We start from the raw sequence: 25388 nt of genomic DNA on the forward strand, positions 1-25388 counted from the left end.
GTAAAACTGCTTCTATTTAAATTACGGTTACCGCTCGATCCCTGTGGTGGCAATTCTTGACGGCAAATAGGGCAGGTGTTATGCTGAACCAACCATGCTTACACGGCATTTGTTTTACATCAGTCCCCAACTAAAAGTCATCTTGGCATACGAGACACAACGGATCTGACTGAAGATGCTTCGACACAATCTTGACAGTAGGAATTGCGGCTATAGAGGACCGCGATGCAGGTGGGGGACTTCACTGGTCATTAGCCGAAAGTTCTCAAACAGTTCTGTAACTCCAGGACCGATAAAATAGTCACCTGAGTTATCTCTTGTCACACCAACTTCGGGACTCTTCCTAGACACACAATTTGCCTTAACTAACACAACAACATAGCTTTGTTTGCTGCAAAATAAGTAAGATAATTCAGATTTACTCCCTAAAATAAATATGCTATTTGGTTTTAGTCTGAAATTTCCGTCTTGGTTTTAGTCCTAAAACATACGCATGAAGAAAAGTTTAGTAAAAATTTATCTGGTTGTTTTGTGATCAATGTATGACATATTGTGAAATGTGAATTTGTCATTGTAATCAATGAATGAAACTTTAACTAATATACTAATAAACCAAAACATCAACACTGATAAAGCTATATTGATAAAAATAATTCAATTCAAACCATTCAATTCAACACAAAAAAGAGAATTTAATTCAAATCTGACAAATCATTCAATTCAAAATATGTTATACAGATAAAGCTAAATGAAAACCATGCTTTAGCGAAAGAGGTATGAGGACACAATTCTTGCTTTAGCGAAAGAAATTGAATCAAAACAATTCTTGTTATAACACACACAGAACCAAAAATACAGATTCTCGATATTCACTTTGTTGTTTGTGTTCGTCTTTTACTTCGATTTTAACATTTGCTATATACAATTAACATGATGCTTATCAGTTTTAACATTCTAACATTCTGCCAGTTTACATATCCATGTCAAGTGTGCCATTTCAACATGTGAAGTGAACTTTTTTCTTTTATCAATTAATGGAAAAATGTTTCTTTGTTTATAGAAGAGTTTACCTCTCTCTCCAACAATCCATCCCTGTTATGTATCATATTATTCAAATGAAATCATTTCCTTTATATCAATAGCTTATTGTTCAAATTGAATTGAAATTGTTTTTGAAAATAATACCTGTCCATCTGCGCGATAACATACTGGAGTCACTATATCTAGGACTTCAGTCCAATCAACAACCTGGTAATAAAATAATACAGGAACCAATAACGAAACTGGTAGCACAAAATAAATGGAATAAATTAATGATAATGAATTGTAGGTGGATTAACGAGCATGTCCCAAACAAAAGAGCATGTCCCAAACAAAATAGTTTCCTTTGTCCAATGCTCTAATTCGATCTGTCTTCAACAACTACATAATATTTTAATTTATCTCCAAACAAAGTTCTTGCATAAAGTTTTGTTTCAACATTAAAATTTTGAACTAAAAAGAGTACCTGAGGAATCTAAGCCACCTTTATCTTTGACAGACTCTTGCAATTGGCACTTTTGAAGATCCTTTGCATGAAAGGCATATATTGTTATTCCTTCTTTTTTAGGATAAACAAAATTAAACAAAATGTAGAAATTATAGTTACACAACAAGAAAATGCAAGATTAACTACCATAATTTTACTACAAAATAATTTTGTAGCTAATTCCAATCTATATCACAACCATATAATCAAATTACGAATAATTAACTAATGTTTAGTATGTATTTATTTTTTATTTAATATTTTCTATTTACTGGTGTTCACTCTCAGATACTGTGTCACTCTCACACTCACCCATATTCGTCTTGTTCTCCGTCTCCGACTGACCTATCCGCCTCCGTCTCCGACTGACCTATCCGCCTCCGACTGACCTATCCGCCTCCGTCTCCGACCGACCTATACACCTCCGTCTCCAATTGCCACCGTTTTCCTCCGAATTTGATTGATCTCATTGTCTTCTGACTCCGATCGTCCTAGTTCATACATCTCTGATCGATAACTCCACGCGCCGCCCTCAACATGAAGCAAAGAAAAAAAAGGAAGTAGCTGCACTGTGAACAATGAAAAAGAGAGTGTGTTGCTCTCGGTGACATAACCAACGACGTTGTTTTCCGATACAACCAGTCACAAGCAGAAGAAGAATAAGAGAAACTTCGCAAAATCTTGGTACCAAAGAAGGTGGAAGATCCTCAGTTATGTGAACCCTATGTTACATAATCACGATTACCTTCGTAATTTGAAGGTAATTGTTAATGAAAATTAAAATTGCATTTGGGTTTTGGTTTTCGCTATAAGGAGTGTTCTTGTGAATAGGTTAGTTGAAGTTGCTGAATAATACAAGCTTGCTTCTGATACACTTTATTGCTCTGCTTCTGTTTCTTACACAAATAGGTTTCTATCTTTGAATGATTTAAGTAGACGGGAGTTGTAATTGCTTGGTGTTTCTTCAATGCTGATTGCTTCGTGAGTTTCCACTTACTTTTTTGTGTTCGTGTTTATTGTTTTGATTTGTAGTTTATTTGTTGTTTGTGTTTATTAATTGTTTAATTTGGGAAGTTAGGGGGCAGAAGCTCGGCACACAACGCGTTCGATGAAATGTCAAAGTGAAAGTCATGATCGTTCCTCGAGGGTTCAAAAGGAAACAAATTTGGAGCTCGGAAAGACATCAGTCAGATCAGCTTCAAAATGTTGCTCTAATTGTCGGATCGTACTGACAACACCGCCATTAAAAGATAGGTATCTTTTGCACATTCTATTGACCGAACATGTTAAGCTATTATTTAATTACAACGCTAACGGTTATGGTTATCACTGATGTGGTATGTAAATTAATTATCATTCACCTTCGATGAATTCATAACTCTCCTTTTTCTAAATGTATTCGTGACATTAACTTCATTGCATGGTGGTGTCGATAAGATAAAGTTACCGGTATCAATACATAATAGAAAAACATATAGAATTACTATAGCATGAAAACCCCGTTTGATGAACCAATGCCATGAAACTCAACTCATGATTTGTTTATTTATATGATCTGGTGTTAATTCTATATTGCATAATCGAGGTAGCACAAAGTTAACTCATGATTCGATAAGCTTCCTTCTCTTTTCTTTCGATTCGCAAATGGAGAATTATTGTGCTTTAGGATTTATTATTCATTGATATATCTGCCATGTCAGTCCATATAAGTATTGAGGTTCTAACTTCTTCCAATTTATAGTTCTAGTGTACTTAAAATACATGTTTAAAACAAGGTTCTTATAATTGCTGGGTAGAACTCATTACCTTCCCAAAGTCTAAACTTTCTTGTTTGTTACCCGGGCATTAGCAGTTATGTATGCTCAAAAGTTAAACACTGAGATTAGGTGGTCATAAGGTTTTCTAAAATGACCAGTATCTTTTTATGGTGAACTATGTCATTTGTATATTTATGTCAAATGTTTATAGGTAAACTGATGTCACTGTATTTCCCGACATATATTGACTTCGTCGAGATCAATTTTGTGAAAACGAGATTACTTCGGCGTTCTTTGTCATTTTTTTGTACTTAAAAATTTGCAGGTTTGATCTATAATAAGTTGTCTAATTTTTTTTTGGATTGATCATATACTATAATATGTAATTTAACCATGAATCTAACCATATTTGGCACATTAGTCGGGATCAGAAGTGTTCTAAACCATTGGCTGATCTCTTTTCGGTAAGGACAAAGAGGGATCCTATGCGGTGTTCTCATTCATTGGTCTCCAAGAAACAGAGCAAGCTTGCTAACCATAGAGGGGCTGTAGATGCTAAATCTGGTGGAAACTATAACCAGAGCAATGGAAATGATGTACTTTTTAGGGGTAGTATCAATAGTTGTTTTTTCAAAGCTGTTTTTGATATAAAAAATTCCATCACTTAGTGGAGATGAAAGGTCTAGGTCAGCTGAAATAGGCAGAGTCACATCTCCTGGTTTGGGTGGTACTTTTAGTCAATCTCTACCTGTTAGGCAGTTCTTCTATGATTGGAAGAGAAGGATGGAGTTCTGCACTAGTAGAAGTACCTTTTATGATGGGGAAGCAGTATTACCGGGTCTCTGACAGCACAAGAAACTGGTACCCGACTCTGGGTCTGTACTTTCAAGTACACCAGGAGGTCTTAACATGGCTGAAGCTTTGGTACATACTCCATATCGAGCTCTGTCAATTCCCCAGGTATTCAAGTTAGCTTTATGTCAATTTCTATTTCATTCTTTAAAATTTAATGATTTTATTTATTTTCACTACCAATTTATAATGTGTGTATCAATTGTAGGTTTTGGTCAAAATCCAGAGGCTTGAAGAACTTGCTCTTAAGCAGTCAAGACTGTTGATTCCAATGACACCATCAATGCCTAAGGCTTCGGTGAGTAAATTTTATTTTTAAAAATTACTTTCTTGGTTTGAATTACAAAAATTGGTCTGCTTTAGGGTTTGCCCGGGCACATAATTTCCTAATGTGATTTTGCACTTGTGTTTGATCTTGTTTTGGTGGGGTGCTATTTAATGGTAAACAATTGTGTTGAAATTGATAATTTGGATAAGTACCAAGAATATTAAAATTCATGCTTTACTGAGGGTGTGTTTCTAGAGAGGACATTAGACTTAGAATGAGCAAAATGTCAAAGAAACTATTAACATGTAGTTTGACCAGTGTATATTTTAACTTGATCGATTGAAAAAGTGGTTATAGTGCTTCTGTTGTGATTTTAACTTAATCTTGGTTGAATCTATTGATTTTGTTACTCCAAGTTATGTTTTCTTGCTGGAAATTATATTGGTATCTTATTTGACATGCACGTTTATGATGAAACACATTTTGTAATTTCATGGTTTGAGAGGCCAGTCGTTTATGATGTCTGTGCGCGTCCCCATCTAGTTGAGAGTACATTTGGGATTCTTGATCTTCAGATGGTAAATAATATATACCAGTCCTGGAATTGAAATTTGATATCATTGATTCTTTATAATTACTATTTAATTCATCGTGCTTGACAGAATAAGTTTTCTTAGGAAGAATTAGGCATTCTTTTAGCATTTGCTTTTCTTCTTTTTCCCCTCCTTTATTTGTGATGGTTTACCTGTCTAGACATCATTCTGTGTCTCTCTATTATATGCATTATTCATACTGGACCACTTGCTAGTTAAAGAAGTTATATTCTGAATCCTCTATCGGTTCCATTATGTTTGAGTGTTTGACACTGTTCCAATTTCCATTAATGTGAAACAGAAATAGAACTGCATCCAGATTGTAGAAAGTGCATTCACAATTTCATTATGAATTTGTTTGGAAGAGCTTATAGAAGTTAGATTTTACGTAGTTTATATTGAAGTTTACTTTTATTACCTCTCCCGTTGTAGAAATAGCTTTTACATAAACTCTTAAATGACAAATGTTTGTAGAATAAAACATATAAGGGAGCTTCTATCTTAGCATCCCTTTATACTTAGGAATTTTTATACTTGGTTAGCCGTTTCCAATTTGCAATAGCTTTGTTAAAGTTTGGAACAACTGCTTGTGGGTTATTTTGTTTTTGCATGAAATGGCCATTTTCGATATATCATGTACAGATGGTAAGATTTTAAAGATTAATGATATAATAATATCTGGTGTTAATTTGAATTTTCTCATCGATTGTGAACATTTCAATTCATAAGTTCTTTCTGGCTTTGGTCTTTGCAGAAATAATCTTCACAAGTATGCAAATGAATATGAAAATAACAGGTTTTGTGTATATGTTTGTTTTCAGAAATAATCTTCACAAAAGTATCCAAATGAAGAGAAGCTTGGTTTATTGGATTTGATGTTGAGCATATAGATGGTAGTAGAATGTAGTGGTAATTATCTAGATTTTTTAGTATTAATAGGTGAATTTCCAAAATTATCATGTTTTACTATTTGGATTATGTAAATTTATTTTAGAGGTTTTTTAGTTTTTAATATTGATATGGATAAAGTTTTGTAAATCACAAAAAAAGAAATGCTTTTTGGTTGTGTTCTCATCTTAGTAAAATGAATTATAAGCTTAAATGAAAAAAAATGTCATAGTAATTTTTTAATTTTGATTTTGTTTAGTTAAATTAATGTTTAATTAAAAATAATTACGGTTTGTTTTATATGAATAATTTTTAACAATCTAGTCTAATATGTTTTGATTGAAAGTAATTTGAACTAATCCATTTAGCTTGAAATTTACTGTGATATTTTTGCGGCAATTTCGTAGCAATTTTGTTGGGAAACTTAAACTCAAATTGAATATTTTGCTACGCTTTAGTTTGGGCTTCGCTAGGGATTTTCAATTATTAGTTTGAGTTTTGCTAGAAATTTTTAGACTAGATAATTAGCCACCCAATCCATGCTACGGCATATATCGTAGTTAATTCACAACTAATCCCTAGCTAACTTGATTTGATAGAGATTAGCTAGAAAGTAGTTGCGAATTTTGCCGTAGCTAATCTCCAATTTTCTTGTTGTGTTACCTCCCATATTTCTTGATCAGAATGTTGAGATAAAGGATCCAAGTTATATCTAACAGTCCCAATGAAAAGGGTAGGATCTTGAGGTATAATACCAAAACTTGACCTCAAGTCATGAAGCCTAATAGATGATATGTCTATTCCATCAACTAAAATTTTCCCTCCTGCCGACTCCACAAGACGAAACAAAGCACCTATAAGAGTAGATTTCCCACTTCCCGTTCTACCGACGATACCAATCTTGTGCCCTCCTTCAAATGTGCATGTGATACCGTGCAATATAAGTGGTCCGTTAAGCCTATATATCGTATCTGAAAACATCATATAAAAATTATATATATTTGGTTAGTTTCATCTCGCGTTTTTTCTGAACAATATACTTTACATTTTCAAAATAAGTATAAACTACCTTTAAATCTTTTATTTCTACTTTTCCTACATCTGGCTAGTTAGGCGGAGGATGATTTTCGTATACCTCTTCTTGGACTTCTCTTGGTATATCGGTGTATTGATTTATCCTCTCAACAAGTACTATAAAATTTGCTAGAATGCATTGGCATTGAATGGAATATACTAAGACAATGTTTAATGAAAGGCCATAAGAAAGTACCATACCAACAAAACCTGCATAAAATATATAATGTATTGATCATAAAAGCATATAATTTTTCAAAAATATAATATAATTCAAACAATGACATTTCAATGTTAATAATACTGATGTCTCACTAGGAGTATTATGAAATATTTATAGGGACAAAAAAAAAACTTAACCCTATTTATTATGATAATCACAATTTTTGTTAGTGAGCATATAGTTTTTTTTTTTTAATTTTAATATCTAATTTTGCAACAGACTAATTTAAGAGGATCAATCTCACCGTCACTATATTAACTTTTTAAAATGTTGTAAATAATGAATCTTCTCAAGTTGAGATCTTAAAATTGCAATAGTCTAATGAGATAACACTATCTTTGATCTCAATAGAGCGACTTAGTATTCTCCCACTGTGACAATATCAACCAAAAGGTAACACTAACACCCATTGGAGATTCACTATAGGCAACAGTATCCCTAAGAGATACAAAATCCACAATCTCCTAGTCACATACCAGCAACTTTACTAGCTCATCAAGTCTAACATTCAAACAAGAATTTTCAAAATCTTGCACATAAATTTGAACACACCAAATTAATTACACTTTGGTTCTTTCGGGTAGCTTAGCTTCATATCTTCCCTTGAATGCTCCAACATATTTCAGAGGAGTAACTGTCAGCAAGCTGCCTTCAACAAAGATATTAAAAGCAATGTTTTGCCCCTATATGATGTATATATAGTTCAATAGCTTCTACTTATGCAAACAGTGTTCCTATCAAGCATGCAACTTCTAAATAGAATCTTCCTATGATAATTTGAGAATGGTTAGGCAAATTTTAACATTATTCAAGGCATTTTAACATTACAGGGGGATTGTTATTTTTCCAGGCATTTAACATTATTTAACATCAAGGACTATGTATGAATCATTGATCCTACAAGAAATCGTTCTGTTATATAGTAAAAATAACTTCTATGAATTTTCAATACAAGTATTTATTTTTTTGCAATTCTGTAATTAGTATCAGATCCATCACACTCAATTTAATGCATTCCACTTCATATAGTAAAAATATTAGTTTCTCTTTCTGTTATATATATTTTCTGCTATGCTTTCTTTTAATTTCACTACAGAACTTGGTGGTACAATGACTGCAGTCCAGAATCGAAGTTACCCTCGGATATTTTTCACTAAGGTGTATTCTACCATTAACCATAAAACTATGTTAAGATTTTGATGTACCTATTTGTAACTGTGATAAAAGGGTTCATCTATTTGTGGTTCGATTTTTCTTTTGATTAAATCTTGTCTTGATTTCATGTTAGGTTCTTCGCGACAAAAGCGGGTGCATTACAAACACTAAGGAGTCTATCAAAATTCCTTCTCCAAGACCGAAGCGTAAGCCTATGCATCTTTATCCTCGTAAGCGGGCTGAGACGGCCAGTAGTAAAGAAATTCCAGTCCCAAAAAAGGCAGTGAGTTCTAATTCTCTAAAGGCATCGGATTTTGTTCAAGAAAATCAATCTCCGAAATCAGTATTACCTACAACCCGGTTTCGAAAGCCTTGATTCATCGGATTCAGGTACCCCAAATGGAAGTTGTCTCCAAGATTTTCGATTAGCTGTGTCTGTGCAAGTGTTTTCACACCTGCTAAATTCAAAACACAATCAGAGGAAGAAGCTGAGCTAGATGCTGATTCACCTCTTGATGAGAAAGCTCTTATGGTAACTATCTTCCTAATCCATTTCATCTTATTAACAACAATATACATGATTTATGTATATATTTTTCATTTGGTCTTATAGCTAGAAACCTGAGATTCTCCCCAATAAAAGTGTTTCTACAAAAGAAAGCATAGCAGAAGAATCATCTCACTACAGGCAGCACCAGTGTCAACTTATGGCCATTATACATGATTTATATATATATATATATATATATATATATATATATATATATATATATATATATATATATATATATATATATATATACATTGCTATAAATTATATTAGTTTTGTTTTTACTCATGAAAGTGATTTTGATATGTGTCTGCTAATGATAGAATAACATGGTGTTGTTGGCTTTCATTCCTTCAACAGCGTCATTGATGAATCAAGCAGCTCTGCACTTTTAACATTCAATGTAGTGCTATGGTAATATTCAACTACAGAGTCGACAATCTAATTTCCATCATGAAAATAGAGTAGGAGCTGTTCATATAGCGAACCAAGAAATTCAAAGTACAAACAACAGTCTTCATGAGTTTTCTTTTTAGCAAAAATAACTCATCTAAGCAAATTCAGTCCACGTTTAGGACCTTTGGAACTTTAATGTAAGGCTCCTCATAGCTCGGAAGCGAAGCAATGATGGCATCCCTACAAAGAATACACCATTCTGTCAGACCGTTTTCCTTCATATACAATACGTCCAATTTACCAATAATGAATAAACAACTTACCGTTGTTCAAATGTTTCAGGTGTATTGTCGCGCAAATTGTTTTCGGTATCTGCATATATGTAAAGCCAATAAGAAACAATGCTTTTTCATGTAACCATGCAAACAGAAGTTAGAATATTGGTTATGATAGCACCTGCTCTAATTGAAGGCTCGATGCTTTCAAGATCAACACCCTGCAACTGTCCAAACCTGCAACACAAGTCAAGTTTTGGTTCCTTAGAAACTAAATGTTAAACCTCATAATCAGGGTTTTAAAAAACTGTCGGCCACCGCGAAAACCGCCTAGACAGATTATGGTTAATTCACACCGCGACGACAGTTATCAGTGTCGCGACACTTGTACCGACCAAAATCGTGAAAGCCTTAACGTGACCGTTTTTTAAAACCCTGCCCGTAGATCAATCAAATAACCAATAAAGGGGTTTTCAATTCATATACCAGCCAATCACCTGCTGAATTTTAGGACCAAATTCTTCGACCTAAAACAATAAAAATAACTACTTTCATTTGAAATTCAAGAAAAAAATTATAATTTGAATGAAAATAGAGAATTACCTCAGTTGGGGTTAGAGAAATATGAGCAGTTTTTGCCAAATGAGACACATTTGGAGGTTCAAGAGAGGAACAGTTTGTCTTTGATGACAACCTACGAAACTGTAACAACTTGTGTTGAATGTTAGATTTCGATTTCGACAATGATAACGATAACAATGGTGTTCCTCTGAGTAACACACTCATCTTCCTTCAATTTACAAAACCCAATCTCAAAACTCTCGAAAACGTTGTTTTATGGGTTGAAAGTTTCTGTTTTTGCAGTTTAGTCCCTGAAGAAATTGATTATTCTATTATAAATCTATCTATAAATAGGTTAATTTTTTTCTTTTTCTGTTTTTCGCTCAATCTGAAAATCAAACGCAGAAACTTCAACTTCATGTCGCGGCAGAGATCGAAAAGATTCGAACTTCCTCCCGGTCAAGAGGTAACCAAAACCTCCGATCCATCAATTTTATTCTATATTCATAAACAAATTTCACTATTCTTTTTTTGTTTTCGCTGCAAATTAACTTGTTTTCAACATTGTTTTTGTGTGATTTTTGATGAATTATGGTGTGTGAATTGCAGAATGTTGATAAATTGGAGAAAGTTGTAAAAGATGGGAATTATTATGGAGCTCAACAGATGTATAAATCCATCAGTGCCAGGTTCATACAATTTCAAGCTTTGTTTTCATTCTTATGCGTTTTCTTCTTCAATATAAATGTATATATATTGTTTATCTTCAATGTTAAAAATTTGAAATTGGTAGTTATCATGTTTTCCACTATGTAGCACCGACAACCTCTCAAAAAAGACGTGTCGTGTTTGTGTCGAACACCTACAGCGACACTTACGATTACGTTTAGTTTATTTATTATTTCAATTATTATCGGTGTCGCCGTGTTAGTGTTGGAGTTGTGTTTGGGGGGTGTCTGTGTTCCATTGTTATTTTCTTTCATCTGCATGTTTATTAGATGATTACCTTAGGAAAAAGTTACAGACTGGTGTCCAACTGTGCGCATACACATTTTCTTTTCATTGTCAAGTAATTTGTGAAACACCCGTACACTGTTTTAGGCAAAGTACATGTACTGGTACGTATCGGGTACCAGTACGCGTATGGTATGTATCAAGTCCGTACCCTTTATTTTTTTAGTTTTTTTCATGTTGGGTACGCTCGTTGATACACTAAAAAAAAATGTAGTTTTTTCTCTTCAGGTTGCAAGCTATTTTATTGAGTCAAATTTAAGTTTTTAACATATTTTTAAAAGGAGAAGTAAAAAACCACTTCTATATAGTTTTACACTCAAATTTCAACTTATGACTTCATGAATTTTTGGCACGTTACAAATGTGAATTTTTTATGTTATTGATCTTGACTTTTTTGAACGAATTATTTTTTTATTTTGATGTTTTGTTATCATTTGTATGATATAATTCTTTCATATTATTTTGTTAACAATATAATTATTTTTATAATTATATTTAAAAAAGTTATGGTGACATACCCGTACCTTAGTTTTTCTAAAAATATCATATTTTGTCTGCGTAATCGTACCGAGTATTGGGTATGTACCCGAACCGGTGCAACGCAGCAAGTAATTGAGAGAGAAGAGATTGATGTGCTTACACGTTTTGCTGCAGATATGTAACTGCTGAGAGGTACTCTGAAGCATTAGATATCCTACATTCAGGAGCATGCCTTCAATTGGCTCATGGACAGGTTGTTCTACATTTTTTATTTTGTTGTCTTTTGAGATATATTTCGATCATTTTTATTAGCCGTGTAGGAGAAACTACTAGACTTTTCATTATTAGCCTTGTAATTTGGATGAACAAAGCTCTTCGCGACATTTTCTGAGACACCTGAAAGCTTAGGTTGCTAAAAGTTACTTGCTAGTTAGGAAAAGTATATGGAAATTCTTTCAGTGGTTGACAAACATCAAAGTTTAAGATTTATCTTCTCATTGTCTTAGGTTACTTGTGGAGCAGAGCTTGCTTTATTGTTTGTGGAGACATTAGAGAAAGGGAAAATTCCTTATGATGATGAAACTCTTGGTGCGTTCTTATCTTGTTTTATTGGCAATTTATTTTTTGAGCTTGTGATGCAATGTAGTTATTTTCCATTTATCATTTGGTCAGTTTGGAACACTTGCTTTTATTATAAGGTGTTCTCACTCAATTCTTACATGTATTTGCATAAACATTCATTCTTCTTATTTAGTAGTTAACCACAAACATTCATTCTTGTTTCTAATTACAAACAATTTTCATCGACAGAGCGTCTCAGAAAAATATACGAGGGATTTCCACGGGTTCCACTGCCACAACACCTGTGGGATGTCGATGACATGCAGCAACTTTCGGAAAATATTGGAAATGCAAAGACACGTGTTGAGGGCTGTTCCTCATTCTTAAAAGCTGCTATCAAGTGAGAAAAATATGTTATTAAACCATAGTCCAGGAATCTAAAAGCAAATTCATTCATGGTTGTTTATGTTGTAATCGTTTGTTCCTCTGAGCAATATTTCTGACTTTGCTCCTATTTTATTCAGGTGGTCTGCTGAATTTGGAACAAGTAGTAATGGAGCTCCAGAACTGCACATTCTTCTGGCTGAGTACATATTTTCTGAAAGTCCTGAGGTGGTATGTATCCTAATATCGCTTATAGGGAATGGAATCTTCATTGTTGCTTCTCTTGAAAAGCTTCACTTAACCTTGAAACTAATATGATGACCTTTGTTTGTATAAATAAATGACAATGTGCTTTTGACATGCAGGATATGAATAGAGTGACATATCATTTTGTGAGAGGAAATGATCCGATCAAGTTCGCTACTAATCTAGTGAGCTTTTTAGGCAGGGTCAGCCTCCTAACTTTCTTATTCCTTGTTATTTGGTTCAACTTCGCAAAATTCTGTCGATGCATACCAAAAAAAACTGATCTTACTTTTTATGCTAAAACTTGGTTCAACATATGCATTATTTTTGGCATAGTTTTAGGAAGGTTCACTGATATGCTTTTCAAATATTGCAGTGTTATCCCGGTGAAGATGATTTGGCCATTGCTCGTGCCGTGTTAAGGTAAAATCGTAAAAGCGTTTGAGAGTATAATTCCATGCATGTGTGGTTGATATCTTGGACATGTAATTCCGTGCTTATGTCAACGATGTTTTGAACTGAGCAATTGCGGATTTCTTGCATGATAGGTATTTATCTTTAGGTAATTTGAAGGATGCAAACATACTAGTGGATGAGATAAAGAAGCAAACTCAAGCTTCTGAGGTTGAGTTTCCAAAGACAGACTTGATGCAATTCATCAATTTTCTTTTGCAAACGATGGAAAGAGATGCTTTTCCTCTTTTTAATATGTTGAGAGCAAATTTCAAGTCATGTATTGAGAGGGAACCTGCCTTCAATGAGGTCCGCTAACTTACAATTCGATGTCGTTTGCTTCTATGAAAATTGTGACCATCTTATCTTGTGTTATTATTATCTTATAATTAATTTTCTCTTGGTGGAATTAAAATTTAGATAAATGTTGTATTTGACATGTAAACTGTGATTTAGTTGCTAGATGATATTGCGGAGAAGTTTTATGGCGTACAGAGAAGGAATCCGATGGGGATGTTTGGGGATATATTCAAGGTAAAAAGACTATTCATATTTGATCAATAGCTTATTACTTCTGAATACAGAAAAACTTGTGATTAATCGAGATACAATGTTATGCTTATTATGCAGATGATGGGAGCTGAGTAGTTACATTCACAGTTGAGATTCTACTGATAGAACGGCAATTTCAACAGAAGATTTCAATAATTTAATTATAGCATTTTTTTTCTTTCAATGATAGAGCAAATTCATGTCAGCAAACAGAATCCTTGTGTAATTTATTGATAAGGTTTATTTTTTATTAATATGTTATGATTTGTAAATGCTAGTTTCACAAATTTTGTTAAGTTTCTAAAGCTTTTGCTTATGGATCTTTTGTTTCAAAGTACTAGACTATGAATGAATGTACCAAAGACTTTGAATGCCATCAGATCATTTAAATTTTTTTTGAAAATGCACTTCTGAATTCATTATTCAACCTTTGTCACTGTAATCTCTATCGCGGTAGTGGTAATTAAGTGTATTGGTTTTAAATCAATAGTAGCTGCAATTGATCATATCATCCATGACTGTGAGGAACTTGTGTCAAATATGGATGACTCTCGAGTTATTTATATTAATCGTAGATTTAATTATAATGCCCGTAGTTTAGTTAATTCTAATGTCCCTACTCAGCCGAACAAAAACGTTGTTGTTCCACTGTTTTCTCTTATCTAATGAATATGTTTGCTGTCCAAAAAAAAAACTACCAACATTTTCCTATAAAAAAAAGTGAAAAAGCTAAGGGTTCATCATAATATGTAACAGAGAAAAAGAGTGGAAGCTTATGCTTTATTTTCCTCTTTGTTGTTTGTTGGTGGCGACTAGTTAATGTATCCATAAAGCTATGGTATATCTGAAAATTGTGACCATGTTAACAAATGTTCTGCAATTGACATGTAAACTGTGATTTAGTTGCTAGACGAAACACAGGCTTAAATTTCCAGAAATTATGTACTTGTATATAGTTTGATACTATTAGTATTTTGTCATTTATTTAATTATACACAATGTGCAGAATCAGTTGAAACACTGGAAACAACAAAAGGCTCCAATTACTCATCAATTGAAAAAGTCACTCCATCATGCTTCTTGAAGTAGTGTGTTGTATGATCAACCACCTGTACACAGAACAAAAAACCATGTATAAACCATCACAAATATCAACTGAAAAAAGATAAATATTACTCCCATATTCTATTATAAAGAGCATTGCAAATGAATTAAGGTGCATGTAACACTATTGAAAGGGAAGACGAAAAACTTACATTTGTATTGCTAAGTTCTAGATTATAAAAGTCCATTGTATCAGACGTAAATAGAGGACCGGCATGCCATGTCCCACGGTTAAGCTTGAGAAATTTGGAACCCGAAACCTTGAAAACTTGGACATCCTCAATGGCAGGAGGCGCGTAAAAATGACCACTGCGTGACTGCACGATTGTCTTGCCTGTGTTATCCTTAATTTCATTTGAATCAACAATAGACGGCTTAGCCACTCCAAGATACCAAACATTACCACCAATGGACCCAAGGCACTGAGTCACACATGCATGATGTGTGATACTGGAAAACTTAAGCGGCCGATTTTCAAGATGCATAATGTAGAACCTAACAATCACATTAATTTCAACAAGTTAGGGCATAGGTTGCTCCAATATCAAATGACTTAATGATTCTTTTTTCTCTTTGGTGAAACAAATGAGTTTAAGAATCTAATCATAGCTAAATTGAAGTGTCGTTTGCAAAGTTTCTTCAATGGATTCCAAGATTTCTAGCCTTTCTAATTTTGATATATAGTTGTTTGCTGGGTTAATGCCAGGGTAATAGGACTATATAACTCAAATGTATCTATAGCAACAACAGGAAACAAAAATTAGGGTAACTTTGTGCACTTAATCTCAAGATAAAACAACCCAAACAGCTTAAAATGACAACAATCAACATCAAGTAAAACTATAAATCCATCTTAAGTTGATCACAGCTACTAATGAAAGTGGCATTGAAAATTTAACCAGAAATTCAATGCTTGGCAATAATTAATGGTGATTTTGTGTTATTCCTTTGGATCCATATTTTGCATCTATAAAACTATTGGTATTTGATCTTTTTCTAATTTCAAATTATAGTTTCGTGTTTCTTATGAACCTGCTGTTCAATCTTCAAAACCCTAACAAATTGAAATGGAAAAAACTGAAAAACATTGATAAGTTGATAAAAATTGAAGCTTGAATGAAAACCTGGGAATTCCTTTACTGAGATCAAGTTGAGCATCATGAGGACCGAAACCCTCGCCGTCCGGGGAAGCCTCGATGACCTGGCCGTAGTCTTGGAAGGTTGCCGGAGTTGCTTCGATTGGTTTCACCGTTATCACCGTCACGCTCTCCATTTCCGATCAGATTATTATTATGCTATCACAATTTTGGTGCCACCGTGAACACAAATTTAATTCTTTGGTAAAACAATTATTATAAATCAAATATTAAATATTTTTAAAAAATAAAATATAATTAAAAAATTAAAATTTGAGAAATTTATCAACATCTTTCCCATGTTTACGAATTTCCCTTCTTATATCGTCTTAATTATTGTCATCTTCTCGAATTCATCTTTATTCATGTTCATGTTTTTATCTTTATTATTATTTTTCCACTAATCATTCTTCATCGTCCCTTAATTTTTCTTCAATCTTACTTGGAGTGTGTCTCCTCTTTGATTATAATTGTTGTTTATCATTGGTTGTGTTATTGAGAGGAAGTGATCTTTGATTATAATTGTTGTTTATCATTGGTTGTGTTATTGAGAGAAAGTGATAGGGGTCTCATATCTAGGAGAGTTTTAGATAGAAATTACATGGGTAGTGATTAGGTGCGAAATTTGTAAAACTATAGGTTGTTTAGAACTTCAAACTAATACTACTGTAGTGAATTTTCCTCCTGCCTTGGATGCACCCAGATGTAGGTGACATTGCACTGAATTGAATTAACAATTCACCTGTGTTATTTACTTCCTGCAACTTACTTTAAATTGTTACTTGTGTTGTTACAATGTCAGGACATTGCATTCAACTTTCTGGAAATCCTGACATCGTATACAACATATGTTTTCTAATTGCCAGAATTTCAATTGGTATCAGAGCAGACACCCTATTCTATTTTTGGGTGAGCTCTAGGGAAGATATTTTCTGGTACTATGGACAACAAAGGAGGAAATACTAACAAACCGCCTGTTTTGGATGACACCAACTATAACTACTAGAAGGCGCATATGATGACTTTTATAAAATATATGGAGCAAAACTTGGATAGCAGTCATCAAGAGTTGGGAACATCCTGCACTGACGGATATAGATGGGAATAACACTACTGAATTAAAGCCATAAGAGGATTGGTCCAAGGAAGAAGATGAACTTGCTTTTGGAAACTCCAAAGCTTTGAATGCCTTCTTCCGTGGGGTTGACAAAAATATATTCAGGTTAATAAATACCTGTACTGTGGCCAAAGATGCATAGGGTAATCCTCATAAATACTCATGAAGGCACGTCTAAAGTAAAGATGTCAGGACTTCAACTTCTCACCACAAAGTTTGAAAATCTCAGAATGAAAGATGACGAGTGCATTCATGATTTTCACATTAATATTCTTGACATTGCCAATTCACCCAGTGCCTTGGGAGATAAGATGTTAGAGGAGAAGCTGGTTAGAGAAATTCTCAGGTCGTTGCCTAAGAAGTTTGATATGAAAGTCACAGCTATAGAAGAAGCCTAAGACATTTGTAACATGAAAGTGAAAGAGCTTGTTGGGCCACTTCAAATGTTTGAATCGGCTATCAACGATAGATCTGAAAAGAAGAACAAGAGTGATAACTTTTATCTCTAACACGGATGATGATGAGGGTCAATGTGACATGGAGACTGATGGAGGAATTTCTAATGCTATTGTACTTCTTAGGAGGCAGTTCAATAAAGTACTGAAGAAAATGGATAGGAGGCCAAGACCAAATGTCAATAACATGTCATTCGACATCAGTAAGAACAGTGATTTTCAGAGAAAAATAAGAACATAGGAGAAATCAAATCAAGGAAAAGGTATTCGGTGTCATGGATGTGAGGATTTTGGTCACATTACCAAGATACATATACAAGGATAAATATGCAATGTTCATCTCCTCAACTCCCATGTACGTGGTACCATCACTAAATTCATAGTTATTTCATTGAAATCCTAAAACACCAGACTAAAGTCCTAAAATACCGAACCAAATTCTTAACTCTGAACTGAAGTCCTTTCCTAACTCCAAAATATATGATGCATGATGCTTCAAACAAATGCAATCTTCCATCCGAACCTCCAAAAACCTAAAATTTAACACCCGAGGCTAACACCTATTCTTGCAAACCTAATAACACCGCTAATTAGGCTAAAACGCCCGCTCTTATCAAACATATTATCAAGACATTGGACTAAAATCCTAAACATTGAAAACTTGATTCACATGACCCTTTTATCAAGACTGTAACTCATATCTTACAACATTCACAACTTAGGTTACACATGTATTCTTCGAAACGATAGACTTGCGGCTCCAATATTACACCATTTACAAAATAGTTTCAGTGATAACAGGTTACCACACTGTGTTAACCGATTACAGGCACGAAAAACAGTCCAAAAATTCATAACTATTTGTATCTTAAAAATAATTTTTATGAAAAACTATTTAAAATAGTTTCTCTCAAATCATTTTTTAAAATTTTAATATTTAAAAAAATTATATCAAAAGAATGAAATACCTAAAATAACATAATACTATTTTTTAAAACAAAATTTACATTTAATATTTTTTAAATATAAATATATAATACTATAAAAATTATTAAAATAAAAATTAAAGCAATATTCTTTAAACTATTTATAAAAACCAATAAAATACAAATAAAACTATAATAATTAAAAATTTAATAAACTAATAAAAATTAGTAATTAAAAAAAGGCAAGAAAATGGATTTTATTTTTATAATGTAATTAAAAAACTAATAAATATTCGAGCTTTCTCTCCTTCTTTTAAAGTGCCTTTGGCAAGAAGGCAATAGTTTTGCGAATTCATTGGTTAACGTTGAGCAAACGGTGACAGAATACCCTACTATAATTACATTTCAAATTTTTTGAGAGCAAATTTTATAAATAACAGGCTTGGTCTGTCTTTTATAGAGTTTATTCTTTTTAAGAGAGTTTCGGTCTAATCTCCTCCTTCTCCTGTATATTCCGTTTTCTTTTGTTTCAATGAAACTTTATTAAAAAAAAAAACTAATAGGGTGTGAAATTGATTTTTCTAATTAGTTGGTCGAAAGGAACATCAAAATTTAAAATAAATAAATAAATTAGAAAGCCACTCAAAAATTATGTTGGAAATTTTAATTTTGTTACGGTTTTTGCAAACAAAATTCAAACAAAAGAAAATTTGCAAACAGGAAACCAAAACCCTGAAGCAGAAAATAAAGGAGGAAGATGATGAACACAACCACCGGCACCGGCGGCGGAGATGGCAACGAACAACATCTCATCAAAACCATAACCACCATGCTAACCAACCACCAAAACCCACAGAACCTCCAACCTTTCATTCCTCACCTCACTCTCCCCATCATCATCTCAATCCTCTCATGGAAGCCACTCCACTCTCACCCCCAAACCCTAGTTTCCTTCTTCAAATGGTTCCAATCAAACGCACCTTCCTCCCTCTCCATTTCCCCTAAACCTCTCCTCACTCTCCTCCCTCCCCTCCTCTCCCGCCGCAAATTCTCCGACGCCAAATCCCTCCTCCTCGACTTCATCTCCTCCGATCACCCTCGCCATTCCCTTCACTCCCGCCTCCTCCGCTCCGATCACTCCATCCCTAAACCCCTCCTTGATACCTCCATAGCTGCTTACGTTCTCTCCCAGCAACCTCAACTCGCTTTCGAGATCTTCAACAAAATGAAACGGCTTCGCTTTCGACCGAATCTGCTCACGTGCAACACTCTCCTTAACGCGCTCGTCAGGTCGAATTCCTCTCATTCTATTCTTTTGTCCAGACAGGTTTTTCATGATTCAATAAAACTTGGTGTTCAGCCTAACACTAATACCTTCAACATTTTGATTCATGGTTATTGTTCGAATAATAATTTCAACGAGGCGTTTCGGTTGATTAATCAAATGGGGGAGTTTGGTTGTTGTCCTGATAATGTTACTTATAATACTGTTTTGAATGCTTTGTGTAAGAGGAGTCAGTTGAGTAAAGTGAGGGATTTGTTGCAACAGATGAAGAGTAGTGGTCTTGTTCCGAATAGGAATACTTATAATATTTTGGTTCATGGGTATTGTAAGGTGAAATGGTTGAAGGAAGCTGCTGAGGTTATTGAATTGATGACTGGGAATGATATGTTGCCGGATGTTTGGACTTATAATACTATGGTTAGAGGTTTGTGTGACGAGGGTAAGATTGACGAGGCTATTAGGCTTAGAGACGAGATGGAGAATTTGAGACTGGTGCCTGATGTTGTTACGTATAATACTTTGATTGACGGGTGTTTTGAGCATCGGGGTAGCGTTGAAGCACATAAGTTGGTACAGGAAATGAAGTTGAGGGAGGTTAAGGAAAATGCCGTGACTCATAATATAATGGTTAAGTGGCTTTGTAAGGAAGGTAAAATTGATGAGGCGAGTAATGTAATGGCTAAGATGGCGGAAAGTGGGTTCTCTCCGGATTGTTTTACTTATAACACTATGATTAATAGTTATTGTAAGGCTGGAAAGATGGGAGAGGCGTTTAAGATGATGGATGAAATGGGGAGGAAGGGATTGAAAACAGATACTTTTACTCTAAACACCATATTGCACATTTTGTGCTCGGAGAAGAAGCTAGAGGATGCATACAACTTAACTATAAATGCCAGGAAACGAGGTTATATTCTTGATGAAGTAACATATGGAACTCTAATCATGGGGTATTTCAAAGATGAACAAGCAGACAGGGCGTTGAAGCTTTGGGATGAGATGAAGGAAAAAGGGATTGTTCCCACTGTTGTCACTTATAACACTATAATCAGGGGATTGTGTCTGTCTGGAAAAACTGATCAAGCTGTTGATAGACTGAATGAGCTTTTGGAGAAGGGTTTGGTTCCCGATGAAGCTACTTGTAACATAATTATTCACGGTTACTGCTGGGAAGGAGTGGTAGAGAAAGCATTTCAGTTCCATAACAAAATGGTAGAGCACTCATTCAAACCAGACATTTTCACGTGTAATATTCTTCTCCGGGGACTTTGCAGAGGGGGTAAATTGGAGAAAGGTCTTACCCTATTTAACACATGGATCTCTAAAGGGAAGCCCATTGACATAGTCACATATAACATAGTAATATCCTCTTTTTGCCAAGAAGGACGACTTGAGGATGCATTTGATCTTATGGTAGAAATGGAGAGGAAAAATATGGAGCCTGATCGATATACCTATAATGCTATTGTGAGTGCGCTTACTAAAGCTGGTAGAACCGAGGAAGCAGCAAGCTTGGTTTCGAAACTTGCAGAGAAAGGGCAGGATGTGAAAGCTCAAGACAATTCTCCGGAGGTTGATACAAGTGATATGATGTACTCGGAGCAAATAAGTAGTTTGTGTACTCAGGGGAAGTACAAGGAAGCAATGAAACTGTTTCAACAGGCAGAGCAGAAAGGAGTTTGTTTAAATAAATATACATATATCAAGCTAATGGATGGGCTATTGAAGAGGCGGAAAAGTATATCAAAGGCTTCCAGATAAGAATTACACAATAGATTGTCTCGGTATGTATTTTGGTATTTGGATTTTTATTGTCCATGATGTTGTATCATGATGTAAAAACAATGTTGTGACAGCACCAATGATGTCATGCAAGTTTTGATTTTCCAATATAATATTTAGTTAGTTTTTTCAACTATGGTGACAATTTCACCTTTTGCCTCCATATGCATTTGTGTTATTTTGCTGGTTTATAGAATTAACTATCATTATTAGGATTCTTATGCGTGCTCGAAATGTAAAATTGTATACATAAGTAGAGATTCTAATTGTCATTCCATATATGAGATCTGCGTTCACGTTGAAATTGAAATTTGTTTAGCTTGTTGATTCAGCTCCTAGTTTTATTTTTACTAATAAAAGTCTCAGGTGCTTGGACTGAGCTATAACTAGCAGGCAGAAGCTTGAATAAGTGGCTGTTCAAACTTAACTGGACTTTTTTTTATTGTTCTAAATACTGAAGTAAACCATACATTCATACTGCACGTATAACAGAACTGCACTAATCTTTAAATAACTACACTTTTAAAACCGATTTGCAAACTGAACAGGGTTAATTATTAGTTACAATGGTTCACTACCCTGAACTCCATTCCAATACAGTATGATGATCAACACTAGAACCCTAACTGCTTAATCTGCCACGGTTCATAGCTCCATGATTTTTCCTTTTTTTTTTTGCATTCTTTGTTCTGATTCAAGTGAAAGCATTTTTGTCCGGTTCTTGTAAATTTCACTGATTTCGGGTTAGATCCCAGAATTACTGGCTTTGTGTATTCTTGCCTGCGAAATCTGGATTAGTGATTTGCTTGCTGTTACGGTTATTTGTTTGACTACATATATTTAGACGATTCTATACATTTGTAATGATTAGATCAAATTCTGTTTTTTTTTTTTTTTTTTGTGGTATTGGAGAGATTGGATCAGTTTGTACTTTGTAGGACTTTCCACACTTCTGTCATGTTTGTTTGCATGTGACTCAACCAACCCTCTGGAATGTGATGTATTACTTCACAATGCCTTATTAGTAGTCTGCAATTAACCCTGAAAATGTGATGCACTTAGTAACTTATGTGCAGAATTTCAGTCTGTCCCGGCCGATTTCCCTAACACCAGCAAATGTTTTTTCTTTGCTCACTGCGCACTTTTGATGATCCCAGAAGTACATAATGGTCCAGCAGAAGTGCAAGCTATTGATGACCATTCCGGAACTGCAATGTTTGCGCAGTTGGGCACTCTTACTAGAAAAATAAAACCAACTTTATTCCACAGATGAAACCACTGCCTGGACTGCTACGAATAGTGTTGTAGATGCATTAGCCGAACTTTGATGTGCATATGCATCCTTTTTCTAGGATATCAAATATTGTTGTAGATCAGTAGCCGAATCAGCTGCAATTGGAAAAGGTATTTCAGGATATGATGTTTCCCTTTACTTCATTTCATTTTACTTAGCTTTCATTCCCATTCACATAAGTTGAGCACTATATATATTTGTGTAGGTTTCAGTCATTCGACAAGGGTATCTTTCAAAACATTCTTCCAATTGGAGGGGTGACTGGAAGAGATGATTGATGCTGAGCAATCAGATTTAAGCTTCTGCTTCAGAATTATTTTACCCCCAAAGATGTATGCTTTGCAGGTATGCTGCGTACACACTCTATAAATTGAATTTATTAACATATAGTTTGACAATGATCATCACTCTTCATTATGCTTTGGACAAATCAGTTCGAAACTTCACATCCTCTTCACTATGCTCTGGACAAATCAGTTTGACACTTCACATCAGCAAAATTTTTAAGTTGGAGACTTTTTTTTTATAATTTGTTTTAGACTTATTCTTAAATTAGCTAAGGGTTTAGGGAGCAAACAAGCCCACTTTTCGACACGGGCACATCAATATAAGCGATGACATGACACAATTATTTAACTAGTTATAGTTCAAACCTTTTCTATTAAAACTAAATTTTACCAAGTTAAAATCAAGTTCACTTTATGTTTTTCTAAGTTGTGTGCTAGAATGTTGCTTTTATCTTTCTTTTCCATGTTGTGTGCTAGAATGTTGCTTTTATCTTTCTTTTTCATGTGATTTGTTTTTTTGTTAAATTATCTTATATTGAAGTTAATTATGTTTATGTGATCAAGATCGCACCGACACGTTGTATAAATTAATGTGTTTGGTTTGTTTTCCTTCAAAACACAAAACCATGAAATCTTACCCATATCCAGTCTAAATGAACTCTAAAATTATTGCAGTTTACTATAACGAGGGAACTCCCAATTTGATTTGGATCAACTTTGATGTAAATTTATGTGATTTGAAGGACCAACCGGACAAATTTGAATGATCGTCTCGACTAAGACAATACAAGAAGGATTACGAAAGTTGAGGATTGTCGGCCGTCAATTGTTTCATATGGATGTGTTAAGTTTACTAACATGCAAATTCAAAATGATGTGAGAACATGTTTTCAATATTTGATCAATATTTTTTCTAGGGACTGGTCATGTTAGATGATACTCTAGTCAGATTTATTCATGGTATCTGTTCAAGTGGTCATGTTAGATGATACTCTAGTCAGATTTATTCATGGTATCTGTTCAAGTTTGATTTATCCCATGCCATTAATTGCAAACGCGACATGCATGGTTGGACTTGATGAAGAAACTAGTTTGTCTCATTCATGATTGAGATCGTGTTTAATTAATATTTTAAATTTATGTTTTTGTTAGTTTTGTTTATATATTAATGTTGTTGAACACGGTTTATTGAAATGTTTAAAATTCTAGTATCCTAATAAGGAATTTCTTTGTACACTTTGTTGGGGTGAAAAAAATCTAGGAAAATCCCAAAATGTTTTTCGGAGATGCATCTCTCCAAATCAACTTTCAATGTGTTTCGGAAATGCATATATGAAAACACGCTATTTATAATTGAACTTTAAATTTAAGCATTCAGTGATATTTTTGGAGATACAATTTTGAAAATATTCAACTTAAAACATCTTGCTGCATGAACTATTTCATTCTTTTCATTTTTCACCCTATAATCAAAATCCTCCAAAAAAACGTTTCCATTCTCAATTGATTTTTCGTCTTCGTTTCAAGTGTTTTATCATGTCTAAGAGAGTATAAAAAATTGTAATTTATGGTAAATTTTTCTCATTTCATCTCTCATTTCTTTGCATTGAAGCTGATTTTTGGATCAAAATAATGTGTTTCTTCGGGAATGCATTTATGAAACTCACCTAAATTATTTCGGAAGTGCAGTTCTGAAACTGTCTGTTACATAAACATAATTCTTAACAGATTTTCAGTTTTTGCCTATTTTAGATATGGTGCACATTGTCATGTTTCCCAAAGCTGTTTCGGACAAGGTGAATGATGATGCTAAGCTGGATGAGGTGAAGGACGATGTTAAAATGATTGTTGTCGAGATATATGTTCGACAGTTTACAAATGATCAAGTTTTCACTGCTTGTCAACATATGCTTGAATGAGTCCGAATGGAAGCTAGCAAACTCAAGTTTGGAGTTGTGATGGGAAGGTTCGACAACGACACTAGTAGAAGACAAGCATTTGTAACGATGAGATACAAGAGAGGTGGAAGATATGTTTCAAAAATTTGGAAGTTAAAACATGATGACACCAAATCGAGAAATGTGAGTTTCAGTTTAAATTACGCGGATCATGTAGGGTGGATGATACATGGGAGTTTAGTGTCATTTGTGGTAAACATAATCATGCTTTGGATACGAAGCTACAAGGTCATC

The 25388-nt window shown here is 34.1% G+C and overlaps 5 protein-coding genes and 1 pseudogene across 9 annotated transcripts; 4 read left to right on the forward strand and 2 right to left on the reverse strand.

Moving 5' to 3' along the window:
- The first annotated feature begins 1606 nt into the window (after window positions 1–1606).
- On the forward strand, window positions 1607–6070 carry LOC131643708 (uncharacterized). Of its 3 annotated transcripts, XM_058914006.1 has the most exons (6): window positions 1607–2288; window positions 2438–2509; window positions 2607–2782; window positions 3755–3894; window positions 4041–4245; window positions 4346–5806. In XM_058914006.1, the coding sequence occupies exons 3-6, from the start codon at window positions 2637–2639 to the stop codon at window positions 4401–4403; spliced, it is 549 nt and encodes a 182-aa protein (XP_058769989.1). In that variant the 5' UTR covers window positions 1607–2288; window positions 2438–2509; window positions 2607–2636; the 3' UTR covers window positions 4404–5806. The 3 variants fall into 3 exon arrangements, 1 of the variants encoding a protein (XP_058769989.1); XR_009296271.1 differs by adding an exon at window positions 5820–6070 and having other exon boundaries at window positions 1617–2288; window positions 2603–4245; window positions 4346–4435; XR_009296270.1 differs by adding an exon at window positions 5820–6070 and having other exon boundaries at window positions 1618–2288; window positions 2607–4245; window positions 4346–4435.
- A 2223-nt stretch (window positions 6071–8293) lies between these two features.
- On the forward strand, window positions 8294–8963 carry LOC131650227 (protein REVEILLE 1-like; annotated as a pseudogene).
- Window positions 8964–9205: 242 nt separating this feature from the next.
- Window positions 9206–10378, reverse strand: LOC131643711 (glutamyl-tRNA(Gln) amidotransferase subunit C, chloroplastic/mitochondrial). Its single transcript, XM_058914009.1, has 5 exons — window positions 10163–10378; window positions 10046–10086; window positions 9741–9796; window positions 9608–9656; window positions 9206–9524 (listed from the first exon to the last, which is right to left on the reverse strand). The coding sequence occupies exons 1-5, from the start codon at window positions 10343–10345 to the stop codon at window positions 9449–9451; spliced, it is 405 nt and encodes a 134-aa protein (XP_058769992.1). The 5' UTR covers window positions 10346–10378; the 3' UTR covers window positions 9206–9448.
- Window positions 10379–10428: 50 nt separating this feature from the next.
- Window positions 10429–14381, forward strand: LOC131643709 (protein GET4). Its single transcript, XM_058914007.1, has 11 exons — window positions 10429–10586; window positions 10730–10809; window positions 11789–11867; window positions 12121–12202; window positions 12425–12575; window positions 12700–12790; window positions 12925–13008; window positions 13182–13228; window positions 13354–13567; window positions 13715–13792; window positions 13889–14381. The coding sequence occupies exons 1-11, from the start codon at window positions 10539–10541 to the stop codon at window positions 13904–13906; spliced, it is 972 nt and encodes a 323-aa protein (XP_058769990.1). The 5' UTR covers window positions 10429–10538; the 3' UTR covers window positions 13907–14381.
- Window positions 14382–14738: 357 nt separating this feature from the next.
- LOC131643710 (uncharacterized) lies at window positions 14739–16256 on the reverse strand. Its single transcript, XM_058914008.1, has 3 exons — window positions 16039–16256; window positions 15067–15409; window positions 14739–14919 (listed from the first exon to the last, which is right to left on the reverse strand). The coding sequence occupies exons 1-3, from the start codon at window positions 16185–16187 to the stop codon at window positions 14854–14856; spliced, it is 558 nt and encodes a 185-aa protein (XP_058769991.1). The 5' UTR covers window positions 16188–16256; the 3' UTR covers window positions 14739–14853.
- A 2862-nt stretch (window positions 16257–19118) lies between these two features.
- Window positions 19119–24283, forward strand: LOC131643712 (pentatricopeptide repeat-containing protein At2g16880). 3 transcript variants are annotated; one of them, XM_058914011.1, is made up of 4 exons: window positions 19119–21617; window positions 22773–23019; window positions 23115–23254; window positions 23872–24283. In XM_058914011.1, exon 1 carries the CDS (start codon window positions 19306–19308, stop codon window positions 21592–21594), a length of 2289 nt encoding a protein of 762 aa, XP_058769994.1. In that variant the 5' UTR covers window positions 19119–19305; the 3' UTR covers window positions 21595–21617; window positions 22773–23019; window positions 23115–23254; window positions 23872–24283. The 3 variants fall into 3 exon arrangements, with proteins under 3 accessions (XP_058769994.1, XP_058769993.1, XP_058769995.1); XM_058914010.1 differs by having other exon boundaries at window positions 19122–21617; window positions 22692–23019; XM_058914012.1 differs by having other exon boundaries at window positions 19122–21617; window positions 22692–23019; window positions 23940–24283.
- The last annotated feature ends 1105 nt before the right edge of the window (window positions 24284–25388 follow it).

The sequence above is a fragment of the Vicia villosa genome, linkage group LG1 (genome assembly GCF_029867415.1).
Source record: "Vicia villosa cultivar HV-30 ecotype Madison, WI linkage group LG1, Vvil1.0, whole genome shotgun sequence".
Classification (NCBI taxonomy): Eukaryota; Viridiplantae; Streptophyta; class Magnoliopsida; order Fabales; family Fabaceae; genus Vicia; species Vicia villosa.